This window comes from Mixophyes fleayi, chromosome 7 (assembly GCF_038048845.1).
Source record: "Mixophyes fleayi isolate aMixFle1 chromosome 7, aMixFle1.hap1, whole genome shotgun sequence".
NCBI lineage: Eukaryota > Metazoa > Chordata > Amphibia > Anura > Limnodynastidae > Mixophyes > Mixophyes fleayi.
The window spans coordinates 83,820,266-83,840,583 of NC_134408.1; the positions used below are offsets into that span (position 1 = coordinate 83,820,266).

Here is a 20,318-nt window from a genome sequence, read left to right on the forward strand (position 1 = left end):
TCATCTTCCTCTCACGCCGCTCCTCCTCAGCCTCTCCACTCTGTCTCGCCTTACACTGGCTCCCCTTCCCCTACATAATCCTTTTTAAACTCCTTACCACCACTTACAAGGCTCTCTCCCAGTCTACTGCCCCTTATATCTCTAACCTCCTCTCCATTCACACTCCTGCCCGCTCCCTGCGCTCAGCCAATGATCGCCACCTCTCCTCCACACTGATCACCACTTCCCTCTCTAGAATCCAAGACTTCTCCCGTGGTGCCCCCTTCACTGGAACGACCTCCCTCACTCCTTCCGTCTCTCTCCTAATCTGTGCTCCTTCAAGCGGGCACTTAAAACTAACCTGTTTCTCAAGGCCTACCAACCATCCATTTAACCTCTCATGGTTCAGTGTATTACCTCTCATCTCTTCTGCTCATCCTCCCTTGACCGCTCTTCTCTCTCCCCTTTGATTCACTGGCTCCCTTTTTTGCCTGACTTTGTTTACCCTCCCTTAGGATGTAAGCTCGAATGAGCAGGGCCCTCTTCCCTCCAGTCTCCATACCTGTTCTTCTGCTCCGTCTCTACTGTATCTGCCCTCCTGGAGTTTCTGAAGTACTGGTACTGTGTATTTATTGTTCTGTACTGTTCTAACCTGTTTAGTCTACTGTATAGTCTACTGTTTCTACTGTGTGCGGCGCTGCGGAAACCTTGTGGCGCCCTACAAATAATCGATAATAATAATAATACATATTTACAAGATTAGCCTCATATGGGAAAAAAATAGCTTATAAAGGAATATATGTGCTGAGAGTAAAAACTGATAACAATCAGGCTAGTGTAGAATAATAAAATTTGCATCACTGATCAAGGGGTATTGGTTCCAGACACATACCAGGATATACATGGAAATTAAAGATGGGAATCATGAGATGCATGGAATATCTAGTTGCTTGCCTGTAACTGCAGACCCACTTCAGCTATAGACCTGATTTTGTACCTCTAGGGCTATTATCAGGATTCCATTTATTTGAGTCTATCAGCTTTAATATCACTTGATATATCAGAGTGCACCAGAAGGAGCTTGATCATCCATTAATACTTGTTACACTGGAGCGCACAAGACGGAGACTGAAACTTTTCTCCCAGCTGTTTGAACCCTATGGGGGATCTCTTCTTCCCTAGTAGCCTGGACGGCCACACTGTGTACAAGTAAGGATACACCCTCAAGAGGTGTAGTGTATATACCTGCTTTTTTTATGCTCCTTACAGAGGAACTTTATCTGAAAGTCAACCATTATAAATGCCAGGTGCCATGAGTAGGCTGAAACTCTAGGAATCACCCTTTTCAATTTCATTGAGCTAAGTACTTTTATCGCTGGTAGTTTTGGTAAACTATAATACTGTTAAAGAACTATAAGATTAGCATACAGTGTGGCCACACACTCAGTTTATATCTACCTTACATTATTTTCACATTTATTATAGAGTCTTACAACTTTTATTCTTATGATTGGTCATTTGTTACTAGACATGCATAGTATTATTAATGTGGAATGTGATGTCTTTAATATTCACTATTGATGTGATATATGCCAATATTATCCTTATATGATCTGTGTATTTTATTTTTATTTTATATCTTTTAAATCAATTATAAATAAATTTACATTGTACTTTAGAAGAAACCATCCATCTTTTTTTTTTCTTTTATTTATCAAATGTTTGGTCTTCTTGGCGCACCTAATGTTTCAGATATTGATCATTTACTACGTGCAGTGCACGCTTATGTGCTGTGTGCTCTGTTTACCTCTAACATGGTACAGTATGAAATATGCTCACAATGGTCGCAAACAAAAATAAATGGCTGAACAGGTATTCCTGGAAAAATAGACCATGTTACTGCCAGGGCTGCATGTGTACATCAATATGTGTGTGTCTTATTAAGCAAACGGACAGGGTTATAATAGAACATTTCTAAGCATGATGATGTGCATCATGATGCATGTAGAGCAAAAAAATTGTCTTCCACATCGGACCCACTGGTATTTTGTTTTAAATCAATTAAAATGAAATGCATTATCAAGATACACATTTTATGATAATTCAGTTTACATACTAGTTATATTCGGATAAAAATAAAAAATAAAAATTATGTATACAGAACTATTCATTTTAATTCCTGTTACATAGGGAGGTCAATCTACTCAGTGAATTTTTTGAATAGTGCATATAACAGGAATGGGTCTATGTACAGTAAACAACATTTTGAAAACACAATGATTCCATTTTAAATGAAAAGAAATATTGATATATACTTACAGATTGGCCAGCAGGTCCTGGAGGTCCTGCAGGTCCTGCAGGTCCAGGAAGTCCAGGTACCTAAGTAGTAAGAATAACAACAACACAAAATAGTTAATGCCTATCTACTTGGGATCATTGTTAAGGCAATAATTTATATGGCCAGGCTTTTAATGTAAATATAACTTGTATAGTGGTACTAAACTGCTATAGGGATTGAGTATGTGTTATTTATCTCTAAAAATATACGTACATAAAAACTTTGTCTTTAAATGCTCCTTGACACTCTATATCTGACGAGACAGTTCTAACTATTACTATAGATATGTTAATTGTATGCCATGACTTAAACCTTCTGCTCGACAAAGGCCTTGTTCACTGAGACTCTATTCATGCACACTCACAGGCGGTGGCTAGAGCACTTGTGGCTACTGTGTTATCTTTATATTCTGCTACTACTTGTGTTTTGCTTTGTTTGTTTTTTGTTTTATTGAAAAAACAATAAAAAGTTACTTGATTTAAAAATTTTAAATATTTACTTATAAATAGTGCACAATAAGAGCACCCTTATAGACAGAATGATAATAATCGCTTGTCTAAACATGAAACAAGCAGCTGCAATGAGAAGGTAGCCACCCTCCTCCGATATAAAATATCCAAAATAAACCAAAAGATGCAGCGCTATGAACCTCACTATTGCCCAGAAGATACAATCAAAAAGTATTCCTTTACAGTCACTAATTGATAAAAACACAATATTTATTAATAACATATATACTCTGACTCAATGCAAAGTCTGTTGGAGGACAAATCAGGAAAAAGGTCTATTCAATAATTGCAGAAAATTAAAGAATCTGATGTCCTTATTTATAGTAAGATACTGTGGGCCCAAAGTTTTGCTTGATTCCCATGGAGATCAAAGGTTTGTATATATGGTGTTATTGATTGTAAGGATAACAATGCAATCATTCAAATCTACAGAAAAAGTTCTTGTGATAATACATGTGTGTGGAACACTCTGATGTTAAATGCCCAGAGCCTCTGTTAGCTGACACAATGGGACTTCTACGTCGCTATGTAATATGTATATCTATGTCTTTCTATCTATCTAACTATCTACATACATATATATATATATATATATATATATATATATATATATATATATATATATATTCTTCTCAGACATGAGCCATCTGCCTTAATGATAAAGGAATATATACAACTAGATGTCATGGAATTTAGTTCAGTGAGAGAGGATAAATGGTGTTGACTTTACCACTGATGGCAATACATGGATCTGCATTAAAGACAGCTGGAACCTCTTTGACTAGTCCGCCGACGGCACTCACCTATCGGACCGACACATACCTTTGAATCCTTACACGCTGTGCCCTGCTTGCAGAAAGTAGATTAAGCTGGTCTTAGCTGTACCTCTTAAATTCTATCCTCTATACAAATTTTCCCAGATCAGTCATATATATGGGCCAAATACGGAGCAGACAGACGTCCCGATATAACTGACATCTCTAAGTAAGTCTATTAATCCAGTCGTTGTAGCAACAAATCCGCGGAGAACAAGCTTTACCGATTTCCTCACACTGTATTCAATCTTAAGATGAAGGTAGTATAGCTGGAATGTCTCAAAGTGTCCAATATCAATTCCAAAGAACTAATAGCATATACACCAATAAACACAGGGTGTCAAACCACAATATCAATACCCTGACACGTTTTTTTACATGCAGTAATTTCTTCACATACACTTCCCTCTGAAGAAATTACTGCATGTAAAGAAACGCAAGTAAAACTGTGGGACCACAGTATATTAATATAAATAAGTAAGGGCATCAGATTATTTTATTTTCTGCAGTTGTTATATTTTTTATTTTATTCTAATGATGTATGTTGTACAATGATTAATAAATATTGTGTTTTTATCAATTGGTGACTGTAATGGAATACTTCTTGATTGTATCTTCTGGGTAATAGTGAGGTTTATAGCGCTGCATCTTTGGTTTATTTTGGATATTTTAAAAATGTATCATAAGCAAATTTTGTGTGTGTCGGTGAGGATGGAGCATGTGAATGGGAAAATGGAACCTGCATGGCCATCTTTTCCATTGGGCACAATGGGCAGGTGCCCGGGGGCCCCACGGGCAAGTGGGCCCCATAGGCAGGGCTCTTAATTAGAATAAATAATCCTGCAAAAGAAAAAACCTGCAAAAAAAACCTTCAAGGGTCACTGAGCAAGTACATCTATCTATTTCTATCTCTATATATCTATATCTATATCTATATCTATATCTGTATCTCTATACATCTATATCTATATATCTATCTATATATATATATATATATATATATATATATATATATATGTAGGGGCCCCGGTGCACTGCTTTGCCCGGGGGCCCATAATGTTGTTAAGATGGCCCTGGGAACCTGTAGTGGATGGGCCGGCATCATCAGATCCCTCTCGCCCCCTACAATTACTCTAGTTTCACCCCTGCCTGTATTGCATTGATAACACATTCTTTGGTTGATATCATTATGGTAACTCTATGTGTGATATCAACACTTGAAAATGTTTTTTAAAGAAATAATTGAATTGAAAACTATTTTTCTTCTAGTAATGTACATCTTAGACACTAAACATCAAACATTAGTGAATAAAAACCTAACTAAGTTATGCACTGTTATTAACAAAAATACCATCAGAACCCATTGTTACTGTGTGGTAACAGATAGGGGCCCCCATTGCATCTTATCCTTGAGAACGGTAGTATAATGTATCTATCTCCCTATCTATCTATCTATCTATCTATCTATATGCACAAGGAATCTCTACTTATATACTGGTATTGGATATATTATCTAAAAGTCTTAGGAGATGAGGATTCAACTGTTAATTCCTGTTAATGCAGTCTGCAGTCATATGACAATTTCAAATACACTGTAATGGGATATACTGTAAATAAGCAACACAAAATGATTTTTGTTAGAGATGACATGTTAGGAATACTGCCTCCACCAGTCTGTAGATAAGATGAGTATGATTTAGTAGGAATAAATGTCATTAAAACATAAAACGAAAAGCATTAGTTAAAAGCATATATCTCATGCAACAAATCAGTATTTCTAATATAAAAGAGTTAATATTAAGACAGATAAGATTAATATATTAAGATAAAATAGACCATTTAATTTCAAATGGTAACATATTTGCCCATTCATTAAAAGAGCACATTTTTTATGTGTAATATGCTAAATATGGTTGGGTCAAATGCATATTTGAGTCATCTGAACATCTTAAGTGTCTACACAATATTAGTCCAACAACACTTAAGACACAGAAAACTTTTTATTTTTAAAAAGTGTTAGTATACAATCCAATGCATGTATTTCCCTTTGCTTTTATGCAGAATAATTATAATATCAAACAGTAAAAACACTTTGACTTATGTTAAAATGCAGGGAACATTTGTTTTATGCAGATATTTAAGCTGTAAAATGAGAAAGTAACAAACACAATGTATGAGTCGGTTAATAGAAATGAATGAATGAATGAGGTAGAGAAGTAGCAATCTATCCATTCATCTATGTCTGTGTTTATTGTAGTGCTCTCTTGCATTTTGCCACAGTAGAAAAATGATTTGTTTATTAATGAACTGTTTTGCAAATCTTTTACTTCTGTTTAAAAAAGAAAAGGAATTTTTATAGGGGGAACAGGACATTTTTTGCAAATCTGTTTAGAATATTGTTTTTTTGTTGTTGTATTACTTGTTGGTTAAAAACAAAATTCTAGATGAAAAATAAGAGTAAATTTCTTGGGATTTGGTTATAAGTTTATTCACAATACCCGAATCAGTCAAAATCCAGTGGATGCCAAACCTCCCTTCTGGGAGATCCAAGTTGCAAGTTCGGGGAGTGCGACAAATCTATTTGCAGCATCATGGGCGTGGTCCTGCCTTGCAATAATGCAATTCACGGTAAAATGAGTCAACAAGGTCCAGACCCCGGCCATGTCACCAGAAAGTGAAGTGGGAATCTGGAATGTGGCATATTCTGCATGGGGTCTGAGAGAACAGATATTCTGTGAGACCGAGCAAGTATGTTTTAAACCATGCTAATTAGTTTCACTCATTTCTAACTATATCCATTTCCCCATATTATAAAAGTCATAATAAATGCCATATGTGTGATTTGTGTAAGTTGAACATAGAACACTTAGTAAAATTCACTGATGATATGATAATGTATGTGAGCTAAAGCAGTAAAAGTCATAGACCTCCATTGAATTAACTCTGTAAAAAGAAAGAGGAAAGATAAGTGTGGAAGATATCAAATTACAGTCCTATAAAGTATCATTTGACCCACCACAGGCCCTGGGCCAGATTTGAAATCATATCCAGTTTTTGAATCATACTGGGGGCGATAGTTCTGTAACAAAGACAGAAAAGTAAAAAAAAGTCATTATTTAAGTTAGACAAGTATTTATTTTTTACAAAATGGTGGCTCGACATATTAAAAAATTGTATAGGAAAGGAACTTCATATTATTTATGCATTTCTAATGCAATGTATTTAAGGCTGATTTAGAGTTGGATGTATTTTCTTTGCAGAAGGTACGCACCAACTATGCATACGTCCGTATACAGTTTTTTGTGTGTTGTTGACTTGCATCTCCTTATGCCTGGAGAATCTAAATGGGTGACGGAAGGAGCAGGCAAGCTCTGGCCGAGTACAATAAGAGTGTGTTCATGTAAATGCCCCTCAATTAGACATGGACGCATATGCAGATATTCCTGTCAAGAGGCGTGTCTCTTGCATGTGCTTTAAGGCTGGTGCAAGGATATGCAAAGATGATGGTGCCTATCAGCAGTACCAACTAACCGCTTCTGACTGACCAATTGCATATTGACTCCTCCAACTGATAATAATTCATTAGTCATAGCTATTATATATGAACTTGTAAAACAATTTGTATTTAATTTAACTTCATTTCATTTTTATTTGTGTGTTTATTTAATTACATTTTATGTGGAAAAGCAACTTTTATTAATAACTGTCAAGGTATTATTCTACATGACATTTGAGTACAAATAAGGTAATGTGACTTTTGCATTTACTTCTAACACTATCAAGCCACATCTTTATATTATTTTTACAATCTATCTGTGCTATCCCGATGCTATATTGGAGCATAAGTATACACACTTGCTACTTCTGACATACACCTTGAGAACATGTGCACGTATATATGCATTTTTATTTGCAACTTTTCCTACGTACTTTCTAAGTACAAATCTATCCAACTCTAAATGAGTCCCTTAATGTTCTGCACTTAGCATAAAGTAATGAAGGAAAGTAAGCAATGTCTGTGGCTACAGTAAATTACACAAATAATATTTACTATTATCAGAATTAACTTAATTTAATTTCAAACATGCTAGCTAATAAAAGTTATTAAATATGTATGTATAATAGGTCAGAAATAAAAGTTTATGCTAGACATACATTTAAAATAATATATAGGCAATTATAAGCAAGTAAAATAATTAAATAATTTGCTGTAGGACAGCTTTTGGTTAACATGGCAGAACATGGCATCTGTCACATCAGGATCTGGAAAGCTACAGTCCATACCCTACTAAAAGAAACTGAATCAAAATCTAAAATGTAAACTAAACACCATATATGAATTACAATGTAATTATAATTTACAGAACAGTTTATTCAATGCTTGTGTGTTATTTTATACATTTTTTATAGACTATAATCATACCTCTATTAAAATATTAGTAAAAGGTTTTATTTTAAAACCTTTTTATAAATATTTGTCTACAGAATATGGAATGTTAAACTATTTTTTACTTACTGGCTCTCCACCAGTTACTGTTCCACAAGACTCGCAAATTCCAGGAGCGCCAGGAAGACCTGGGGAACCTGGCAAACCAGGATTGCCATTCTCACCATTTCTGCCGGGAATGCCAGGAGGACCCTATTATGAAATAACATAATATATGTTATATATGTATAAAATATGTATCATGTATGAAAAAAATGAGTAACTTTGGACCTTGGTAAAACCATGTTGCATTGGAGGGGGAGGCAATTTAAAATGTGATGGCAGATTTAAAGTTGGGGTAGGGCATGTTCTAGATCAACTTTAAATTTAAGTGTAAAAATAAAGCTATCAAGTATTTGTGCACTACATGAAAAAAAAATGCCAATAATTTATCTTATGTGCAAAATAATAAACTAATTTTCACCCCTTATGCTGTAACATGGTTTTGTCCAGGAGAAAACCTATTAATTTTTTTTGCCTTACTTTCCTTAATGTATCAGGCCCGATACCTTTAGTAGTTAACCTAAGTTGAATTAATTACAAGAATTGAAGGTTCTAAAGCCCCTTCACTTGGCAGATTTCATCTATATTACTACTTTAATTTTCTGAAATATGAACTTTGTGATGAATCTCAAAGCCACTTGTGGTCAAAGAGCATTTTTTTAATGAATTATGCAGTTTATACTTACAGGGTCACCTTTAGGTCCAGGATTCCCATTGGGTGTTATTTCATTTGGGGTAGGCTGCACATAAATAAAATCTATAGTTAGGCAGGAATTATATTTTTAATTATTTTCAATGCTAATAAAGTACACAAAATTGTTATGTATCCAGAGTTGTGTTTGTGAAGAGGCCTGGACTGGCAGAATAGTAGCAGTGACAGACTGACCATTGTTTCATTTCACATTATTTTACAATTTTGTATACACTGTGTATTACACAATTGTATACACATCAAATACAGAACACTACTATATTAAGTATATGGTGTTTGCAATATCATAGCAACAGGAGTCCTAATAGTTGCAATAGGGCCTGAACTTCATGCTCTCTATGCATCCTCCCAAAGGTGTACACAAGATTTCTAGATGAAGCTTTCCAAATGCTTGTATTGGGCAGCCTATGTAACGAGTCTCACAATGGTTCCTGTATCGCAGCAGTACCTGTTCTTTTCTTGCTATCTCAGAATGGTGGTAACAGATTAATATCATTAAGAGATGCTTTATTCTTTGGGGTGTTTTAATAACACACACAATGCAGAGACAGAGACAAACACAAGGGGGGGGGGCAAAGTGGAAGAGATACACACACACACACACACACACACACACACTATATATGTACATACTTCATACTTACCAACTTTGAATAGTTGGTTTCCGTGAGCCTGTCATGGGAGGTGGGCGTGGCAGGGGCGGGGCTCCAAAATGCTCGCCAAACGCAGCGATTCACCGGGAATCGCGGCGTTTGGGAGCTAATTCTGCCCACTTCATTAGAAAGTCGGGCACTTCCTAGTGAAGTGGGCAGATCCGGGAGATTGCCACACTCTCCCGGGAGTCCATGAGACTCTCGCAAAATGCGGGAGTCTCCCGGACATTCCGGGAGAGTTGGCAAGTATGACATACTTACCCACACAAAGGGGAGAGTGATATGCACATACACACACACACACACACACACACACACACATACACAATGCAGAGACAGAGACAAACACAAGGGGTGAGAGAGACACACACACAAAGTGGAAGAGACACACACACTATATATGTACATACTTACACACATAGTGGGGAGAGTAATATGCACATACATACAAAAACACACACACACACACACAATGGGGAAGGGCAGGGGAACACATCGGGAGACTGAGGGAGATGGATACACATTAAAAACCAAACTACCTCTAATCATTAATAAGAAAAATTAACTTGAGACAGTCTACTCTCTCTTATTCTGTTCTAAGATCCTGGCATCTCAGCCGAATCGAGGCAACTTCTGCTCACTGATACATTGTAACAGTCAGTGTGCTCTAGCTTCCAGATTAAGCAACATGTGCTTAATTAATAAAATATGTACACTCCTGACTGCTGTTCGCAGTGACAAGGAAACAGTTCCCTACATTAAAAGAAATGTCCCGCTCAAACTGGTACTGGTGGGGGCGGGGTCTGAGCACTTCAGTATGGTTGCGCGCTACCTTCCCTATAGCGGTAGGTGGTGTGTGGTCCATGGTATGGCCAGTATCAGGAGGTGGTGATTCAAAAGCCTAAACCCCAGTGAAAATGGCTGCTTTTAACCAGAGAAATGCTCTTTTAATGCATCACTCAATTTATGTACTACTCCTCTCTCCATCCTTCCTTTCTTTTTTCTGCAACCTGTATTTCTCCCTTTATTGTTTATTTTAATGGAGCTTCAGGCAGTGTCCAATGATGGGCAAGCACTTTCTTGTGGTCCTCCATGCCTATGTAGAATGACCTCAACAAGACAGGGTTTAGAGAAGAAAATACAAATATAGAAAGCGTAAAAAACTTCTGACAGCAGAGCTGGATTAAAGGGGCAAAGGGGACACATGCCCTGGGCCCACCGCTCTCAGTCGCCCTGCCCTAAGTGCTGCTGCCGGAGGTAGTTATTAGTCTCATACCTTTTTCAATGTATAGAGAAAGGCAGAACGCTGAGACAGCACTGCAAGGAGACTGGACAGAAAGATTTGCCTATGCATTTAAAAATTTATGTGACTAATAACTGTCTACGACAGCCACACATTGCAGTGTTCAGAAAGGAAGTGTAATCACTTCTTATCTGAGCTGAAAGGAGCACACAGCGGAACTACAGGATGGCATCGGCAGTCACAACAAAAGTGAAACAAGCTATGTGAATGAGGCTACAATGAGACCTAAGGGGAGGTTAGAATGAGAACTATGAGGTGGGGTAGCTACAATGTGACCTATGGGGGGATGCTATAATTAGAACTATGGGAGGGGAGGCTACAATGAGACCTATGGGGTGGGAGGCTAAAATGAGACCTATGGGGAGGCTACAATGAGAGCTATAAGGTGTGGCTGCAATGAGACATAAAAGGGGGCTGCAATGAAACATATGTGGGGGCATAATGAGACCTATGGGGGGCTGCAATGAAACCAAGAGGTCGGGCTGCAATGAGACCAATAGGGGAAGGGGGGGCGCAATGATACCTATAATGGGTAGCTGCAATGAAAGCATTAGAAACACAATACTGTTTCAAACAGAAATTTGCACTGCATGGTTGCTTCAACTTTATAAAGATAGATCATTTGAAAAGAGCTTTATGTATATATAATTTTTCTCTTTAGGAAACATTTTAAAAATTATATTTATCTAACACAAGATTACCAAGATACCCTCTGATCTGTCCTAATATCATTGACAATTAATAGGCATTTCTAACTGTATCACAGGAGGAGAGAGAGAGAGAGAGAGAGAGAGAGAGAGAGAGAGAGAGAGAGAGAGAGAGAATATGTATTGCTGACCTACAGAAAAGTTTATATTGTGTTAGCGCCTGTGGATCATAAAATGAAAATATGAATGGGAACCTCACTGGTTTGTGTAGCTGTTGGAGTTGTGTGCAGGAGCACCGAGAGGGGGATGACAGCGGGTACAAATTACCAGAACCGGCAGTCTAGTAGTTTTTATGAAAAAAAGTATTTCGATATGTTATCGTGTGTGCTGGACTACCTTCACAATCACAAGCAAACCTGACAGTAGTCACTGCTGCTGGCCACAGTGATGAATTGATGGGAAAATGAAGAGAACACATTCAAAGCTGTTATCTCTTTGTAGAATTGCTTTGTTGCAACAGCCACTCCTCTCCGGAGCTGTCCCAGTTAAACAACTTTCAGAAATTGTGGTGTTACTTTATGTTTTTTATCATTGAGATAATCAGCAATGAAAAATATTGGCTATCACCAAAATCAAGGGGACATTATTAAATAGACCCCTTAGTAAATGGTGATAGATGACATGCCCCATATATATATATTCTGCTGCATTTGGCTCTCCACACATTTCAGACGCATTCCACTGACCATGGTCAGGAGGTATTAATCTGTGCTCCCAGACATAGATGCTTTTCATTTAAAAATACAGAAAAGAAAAAAAAAAAACGCTAATGTTTAAATAAAGTCATTAGAGTCTGGGTTTCACTCATTGTTTGTGCCGTGGCGCAACCTGGGGTAGAGAGAAAGAGAGGGGGGGGGATAGGGTATGCAGAGAACACAGATACAGATATGGTACCGACAATATACGTAGATGTTTTGGGTAAGCAGCGCATTATAGCTCGATTTGCTAATGTGGGTCCATAGATCTTTTGCCCTGTTTAAAGCTCTAATGCGGTGTATATTGTGGTGGTGGTGGTGGTGGTACCACCTACTGTATGTGGGCTGTGTTTATAGCTCTGGTGGTGGTGGTGGGCAGGGGTGTCTATAGCTGTTAAATGCTTTATGTTTATAGCTCAAAATAGGAGGGCAGTGGTGGTGGGGACTGCTTCCAGTAAGGATGTTGTATGTGAACTGTGGGTGCTGATGTTAATAGTGGCTGTTTATAGCTCTTGTTATAGTATAGCTCTTTATGTTTATTGTGCTTGGGGCTATGTGTCCTTTTTCAGTAGATGTGTGTGTATAGAGATGTGAGGGTGGTAAGCGGGTGTTACTTGGCGTTCGCATTGTATCTCACCCGCTGCTGTTGAATAATACTTACTTTATAATAGAGATCTAAACTATACTCTCTCACACTAGATTGGGTCATAAAAACGGGACAATATACGATCGTTTCATCATGGGCTGAGATTAATGTACATGCTATAAGATTCATATTAACCACGGCTCAAGTAGACTCTTTTATTGACAATTTTCTGGTAGTATAGAGACCAGCTAATTCACGAGTGCACCTCTTTAATTAGATTGGGTCATAACTACGGGTCAATATATGACCGCTATACAGTGTGCCGTGACAATTATGTACGCTATAAGAGTTTACTAAACACGGCTCCAATAGATTTATTTATTGACTACTCTAGATAACTCTCAGTGGTTACAGAGATCTGTCGGCCTATTAGGGCAGTAATTGCTTTGACCCTGCCGTAGATGATCCTATCATTATCATAGAAGGACTATACTGTGCACAACTTTATAACATAGAATCGTAGACTAGATTTAGGCATGCACGATTACTTGCATTCATCATCACTAACCACAGAGAGCCTATATCTGAGAGATATAGTGTAAATAATAGTAATTAAGGTATTATAAGTATTCCTCTCCATCCGAAGTATTAATCATTATTAGGGTCTTATTTTGTTATGACCTCAAGGATATATGAGTAATTCATTATTACAGCAGCCAATATTGTTATATCAATATCTACTACTTTGATCGATTTAGTGAGAATACAAGCAATTTGCAGCAGAAACTGCAATTTTATTTTCACTTCCCTCACTTTGTATCCATTTTTAAATTTTCGCTAGTTGTATCCAGATTTTAATGAATACTAATAAAATGTAATTTTTATATTTCATACCCCGGTGTGCCCCTGTATACACTCTTTTCTCTCTGTTCAATACTCTTAAACTATCAGTGTAAGGGTGCACCCTCCAACTAAGATAATAGATTAATTCTGGAACTAATATATGTTCAGTAATATAGGGGTTATTGATTATAGATATCATTGACAAACTTAGTGCAGTTATCTTTGTAACAAATATGAAAATTGGTTAAGTTGTGTTGTCTTTGTTTGTTAGACGTGTGTTTTAGTTCCATCTTTAAAATTATAATGATCACAAATAGACTGCGTAGATGGGGTATAAGCTTGCTGAATGGAGGCGCCAGCCTGTATACATGTAGATGCAGATAAACTGTAGTGGTAAGTTTAAGTGTATAATTCATTTCAAATCTGCTATTTGATATGACAGCTGATCTTGTCAAAATAACAATGGGTCTTAACTAGAGATTTTCACTGACCCCTCTGTTTTGGTTTTGGATCTGGATTAACTTTATGTTTTGTTTTTTTTTTTTTTTTTTAAATCCCTATTTTTTTGGGCAAGATCACATAATTTGGCTCCTTTTTTGGTCCTACGTTATTATTAACCTCAATAACATTAATTTCCAATCATTTCCAGTCAATTTTTGTCAAGTGACAAGAACACTGCTATCCCTCCTGTTTCTGTATGAGCAATGGCACTGAGCAATGGCACTAGAGACTGGAGAGTCACAAGAACAATGCTAACCCTGTTTCTGTGTGAGCAATGGTATGGAGCAATGTCACTGGAGAATGGAGAGTAACAAGAACACTGCTACCCCTGTTTCTGTATGAGCAATGGTGCTGGATCTCCTGGGGAAGAAGGTACTTATGGAATCCAAAAACCGCAAGATCCGACAATGCAACATTGACATTTTGTCTTGATTCAGATTCGAGGACGTGCGAAAGTACCGAGCCGGCTCGCGAGCCTACTCGGATCACCTAAGTGTGGGTGGGTTCGGTTTTCAGGAAACCGAGCCCAAAAATCTCTAGTCTTAACTGCTATGTTATGAGGACACCTGGGATTTTTCTGAATGCAGAATCCTGCAAATTATGAACACTGTGGGGAAGTACATGGATTGTTCGAAACACAATAAAATACTTTCACTAGAGAATGGTTGTCGGAATTCTTTATTCATATATTGTTCTACAAGCAGGAATATTCAGCAGCCTTATATGCAGTGACATAGAACAAAAACCACATTGATCTGCTGAACATATATATGATCAAAGAGACATTTCTTAATTTTATTTAAGAAATATAGTGGGAAATTGTAACGGCTACCACTAGTCACCAGATAAATATTTAGAAAAAGGTACAAGAGAGAGGTTTTCATCTATAGCAGCCACCTATCTTGTAGAGAGTGATATTCTAACAGGTACTTGGATGCCCCCAGGACTTAGGCTCACTGTAGTAAAGATTTATCTTTGGTACCAGGTTGCCAGGTGGTGCTGAGACTGGTGGTAACTGATGGACTGGGTAACAGACAGAGTACACAAGAATACTCCAGAAGAAAGCAAATGGTTGAGGCAGGAGCAAGCAGGGATAATCGTAGACAAGCTAAAAGGTCAGGGCCAGTGAGCAGGGATGGTCCAGAAAAAAGCAAAAGGTCAAGATGGGCACTAAACAGAGAATAATTAACAAACAGTAGACGTTTAGTCAACAGGTAATCAATCATAAAAGGTATTCAGCAAGAGCAGGTAACAAGGTGCAGGCACAGCACTATAATCGGCAGGGAGGCTGAGCCCCCTGTCATTTAAAGTACAGATGGTCAATCCCCAGGGCTGCTCAGAAAGAACCCCTCTGCAGCGATACACTGCAGTAAACCAGCTGACCACAAAAGCGGATGGAAGAAGCATCCCGTGACATATACAGAGCAGCAGCCAGTGAAATAGCATCATGGCCGCCTAGCAACAGGGACAGATGGTACAGAGGGAGCTGTCGCAATCAGGGTGGCAGCTCGTAAGAGAAATTCAGTTTATTTGCATCTGATATTCCTTCTTCACTGTGTGAATTACTGTATTATTTTCTAACATTTGTCCTACGTTCACATATTGGTACTACACAGTCATTTGATTTTTAACTGAACCTGATGTTAAATGTTTGAAGTATGCTAGCATGTTTTATCTCTGTGAGATAGTTGCTGGCATGTGGTGCCATTCACCTAAGATCGCAGGTGACAGACAAGAAGTTTGCAGAGGAAACTTAGTGCTTGATTATCATATAGACAGGTTTTAAAAAACTGTATATTACAAAAATAAAGCACTGGTTATGGCGAAGCATCGGTTAAAAATATGGGAGGACATTCACTTCAACAAATACTTACACTTGGTTTTGATGGACAGATTGGGCAACATTCTCCAAATGGAATTTCGGGGTTTTCACATTCTAAGTCAGACACATCATCACAGATGATTTCGTCACACAGCACAGATCCAGTGTCACAAACACAGATTTGGCAAGGTTCTGGTTTCCAGACATCCCTGTCAGCATAAAGTTGTCCATGATGTGTACATGCTCCTGATATAACTGTAAAAAAGTGAAAAGTTTGATAAAGTCAGTATGAAAAGCCACATTTCATTGATATATTCATATTTTATTTTTAAAAGCAAAAGCATATTTGTCATTCACACCAGACCCTGCTCCTTCAGAGCTTACATTCTAAATTCCCTAACTCACACATGACACAAGGGTTAATTTTGTCAACAGCCAATTAACCTACTATTATGTTTTTGGAGTGTGGAAGGAAACCGGAGTACCCGGAAGAAACCCACGGAGAACATAGAAATTTCACACTGAATAATGCAGTGCTCTGAGGCAGAAGTGCTAGCCACTAAGCCACCTTGCTGCTCATTTCCAGCAGAACTGATTGTTATGTAACACCAGAGTGCTAATTAATCAGTTCTGTGCATGTGTAGAACTTGTCAAGCGTCGGCAGTGACACCTTAAGCGTCCCTCAATGTCAATCATTAGTCAAGAGAAGTTACTTAGCGTATCTAATTTGCATTGAACAGAGCTACTTACCTAAGGTTTTTAACATCTCTTACTTAGACAAGTAGGGTGCCCTAAAGAATATTTCCTAACAAACTTTAGAGCATCTGGGGGAAAGTAATATCAAATTAAGGAAGGCTAAACATCTTGCAACATTGGTGTATGACAATAGTCAAAAGGGACAAATGATTTCCCAATTGGCCAGTCCCCTATATAGTAGTCAGTAGAAAGGGCTGGGTCAAGTTAGGATCTTAAAATGAAAAGAGTGATATATAAAGGAAAGTTATGTTCTTGACAGAGATGTCAGACTTTCAACTACATATGCTCAGATTATTAAAAATGTATTTGAAAACCATTCAAGTTTGGCTGGCTGGAGGGTTTACACATTTGTTTGTGGTACAATCGTGATTTTTAGTCTGGTTCCATTTGGATACACAGTTTGAAGTTCAAATTTACAGTTAGAAGTTTTAGTTTGCAACCACACTGTTAAGTCAAAATATGTGAAAGAAATCTAAAACCATGCTTATTTAAGCTTAACATTTTATAATATATTTAATTTTTAAATGCTAATAGTGAACATTAATTTGTTTGAATTCAAATTGAATTCATGTTTAAACTCACAGCTAAAGTTCACCTTTCTTATGGAAAGGTGAACTTGAATGGACATCTCTTGAATATTGGCAAATCAGCAGGAGTTAAAGTATACTGCATTGCTAAGAAGTCAAAAAGGGTAGTAGCATATACTTTGCTAAATCTCGCTGGTGCAGAGGCAGTAGATAAAGTGGACACATTTGTCTATGCGGGAGAGGAGGATAATAAGGGCCCTGAAGTGCTTCTAAAAAAGATTGAGGAGATATGATTACCCGTAAAGAATGTAATGGACAGACATATATAGGTTAATTGGCTGCTATTAAAATTGACCCTAGTCTTTCTCTGTCTGTGTGTATGTGTATATTAGGGAATTTAGACTGTAAGCTCCAATGGGGTAGGGACTGATGTGAATGAGTTCTCTGTACAGCGCTGCAGAATTAGTGGCGCTATATAAATAAATGGTGATGAAGGAGGCAGAAGTATGTAGTATATAGCACACAATACATGCAATGTCAAAACTGTAGCGGGCACCACTAACCTGAGCGACAAAAATGTCTGGCCTTTAATAAACGCTGTAGCTCCTGTAATAAATGAGACTACTTTGCCAAATGCTGAAGATCCAGATACACAAAAGCAACTAGCACGCTACGTGAAACACTTACGGAAAGGCAGTCACATAGAGTCAATAAAAAGGAGACCGAGTCCATATCAGAACCTGTCAATGCAATATATTGTGAGAGTATAGATCTGGTCATTGAAAAGGAAGAACTTACTAGTCTCTGTGTCAAACACAATGGAAACATACTGAAAATTGAACACTGGTGCCAAGTGCAACCTCATGTCAAGACTCTACTGCACAGAACAAACCAATAGACACTAATTGACCAGACAGCTTCAGTAAATCTTGTGGCGTATGGAGGTCAAAACATTAAAATTATGGACATGGCCACACTAGAGTTCTCGAGTGTTCCATTGCAGTTTCTCATCGTTCATTGTGACGTCAGACCACTATTTGGACTGCCTGATAGTGGGCTTGATACACCTGGGAGCCGAAGTCCACATGGTACAGCCAGAGACTCCAGAACTAAAGGAATTCAAAGATCTGTTCTTCTGTGATACCATTGGTAAACTCCCTGTCATTTACCACATGCGACTGCATGAGTCAATTGTCCCCACAGTCTGTGCACACTGACGCTTCCCTGTTGCCATGAAAAACAAAGTTCTTGTTGAACTAAGCCGCATGAATAGGCTCTGCATAATTACCCCGATAGAGTAAGCCACACAGTGGGTCTCAACCATGGTAGGTGCAGTAAAAAAAGTTGGGTCAGTCAGACTGTGCACCTAAACAAATCACTGCTGAGGCCTCAGCAGACATCGAGAATGGTTGAACAAGTTATTGCTGACATGTCTGAGGAAAAAATCTTCAGCACCCTGCTGAATGTGGATTTTGGTAGATCCCTCTGGAGCCATCCAGGCTCATCACATCCATGACACGCGCTGGACAATATGCTTTTTTGCGTTTACCTTATGGCCTGACCACCAGCAGTGAAGTTTTCCAATGAATGGAACAGCTGTTTGCAGGATACCCATGTAAAATCATTGTTGATGACATCCTTATCTGGGGCTGCACTATGCAAGAACATAATGAATGCCTCCATCAGATAATGGAAAGGATCAGTGCCATAAACTTAAAGCTCAACCCAGACATATGTAGGTTCTGGGTGTCGGAAGCTCTACATGTAGGTCACCTCCTCACTGACAAGGGCGTAAAGCCATACCCTGAAAAAATGGAAGCTATTCAGCAAATGCAGTTCCCTAGAGGCAAACCCAGTCTTCAGCAATTCCAGGGAATGACAAACTACCTGTCCAAATTTCTTCCCAACTACAGTGAGACACCTGTACCATTAAGACAGCTTCTGCACAAAGATACAGATTGGTGCTGGCAGGAGCAACAACAAGCTGAAGTTACAAAATTATAACAGATGTTAACAAGCCAACCAGTACTTCAGTACTTTAATGTGCATTTACCAATGGTGATCTCCGCAGATGCCTCCCAACACGGACTGGGTGCTGTTGCCTCCAAACTAGCAGGCCCATAGTTTTCTCCTCCAGAGCACTGATTAAGACTGAATCACGATATGCAGAGATTGAATAATAGCTTTTGGCATTAGCATTTCCCTGTTACAAGTTTTATGACTTTATATATGGGCGTCTTATCACTGTCGAGACAGACCAACAGCCACTCATCACCATACTGAGGAAACTTCTGCCCGCATACAAAGAACGATGCTCAGGGTACAGAGTTAACTATTACCATCTGGATGTTGTATACAAGTGTGGCAAATAATTATTTGTGGCTGATACCCGCTCCCGAACTTACTTACCCCACACTGAGTGCACACAATTTAAGTATAAATATGACATACATTACTAGCCGCCCAGATACAAAATGCATTTGGAGTTTCAACGGTCACTAAATCATAACATAAATTGTGTATAAGCTTCATTTTAGTTTAGGCATCTAATCACATACATAAAAATATAAAAATGCAGTATTAAAAGGCAACTATTAAAATACACAATGTAATTTTTTTTACCAAGTTAACATGTCTGAGGTATTATATTTATTAGGTCAGATGCAAGCAACTCTACTGCTGCATTTGACTGACTTACAAAAAGACAGAAAGACTGATGTTCATAGACAAAAATGCTTAACCAACATATCACAGAAACAAATATTCATATATATATAATCTTTCGGAAATTTTCCTAAAACTTTTACAGTAAAGCAAGTTATACTTTTGACTTTAACTTCAGACACATTTTATATATAAATGCTATATCATAAAGGTGTACATTCAGCACCTGATTTATGAGATTGACTTAAAACCATTTTTGTGGCATATATATACACATTTCTTTATTGCTCATGCTCACCCCCCCATAATTTAATTTGTGCGATCCCCTACAGTGGCAAGCAAGCATAATTAGAGTACATCAAGGGCATGTACATATATAACTGTAGTACACTCCCCTGGAAATGACTTAACTTACACAT

The 20,318-nt window shown here is 37.9% G+C and overlaps 1 protein-coding gene across 1 annotated transcript in view; it reads right to left on the reverse strand.

Moving 5' to 3' along the window:
- COL3A1 (collagen type III alpha 1 chain) overlaps positions 1-20,318 on the reverse strand; it is a 115,937-nt gene that overhangs the window by 73,995 nt on the left and 21,624 nt on the right. The window contains exons 2-6 of the mRNA XM_075180053.1: positions 16,005-16,207; positions 8,817-8,870; positions 8,158-8,280; positions 6,658-6,720; positions 2,299-2,358 (exon numbers count right to left, since the gene is read on the reverse strand). Coding sequence (XP_075036154.1) covers positions 2,299-2,358; positions 6,658-6,720; positions 8,158-8,280; positions 8,817-8,870; positions 16,005-16,207 — 503 coding nt within the window. The remainder of the gene's footprint in view (positions 1-2,298; positions 2,359-6,657; positions 6,721-8,157; positions 8,281-8,816; positions 8,871-16,004; positions 16,208-20,318) is intronic.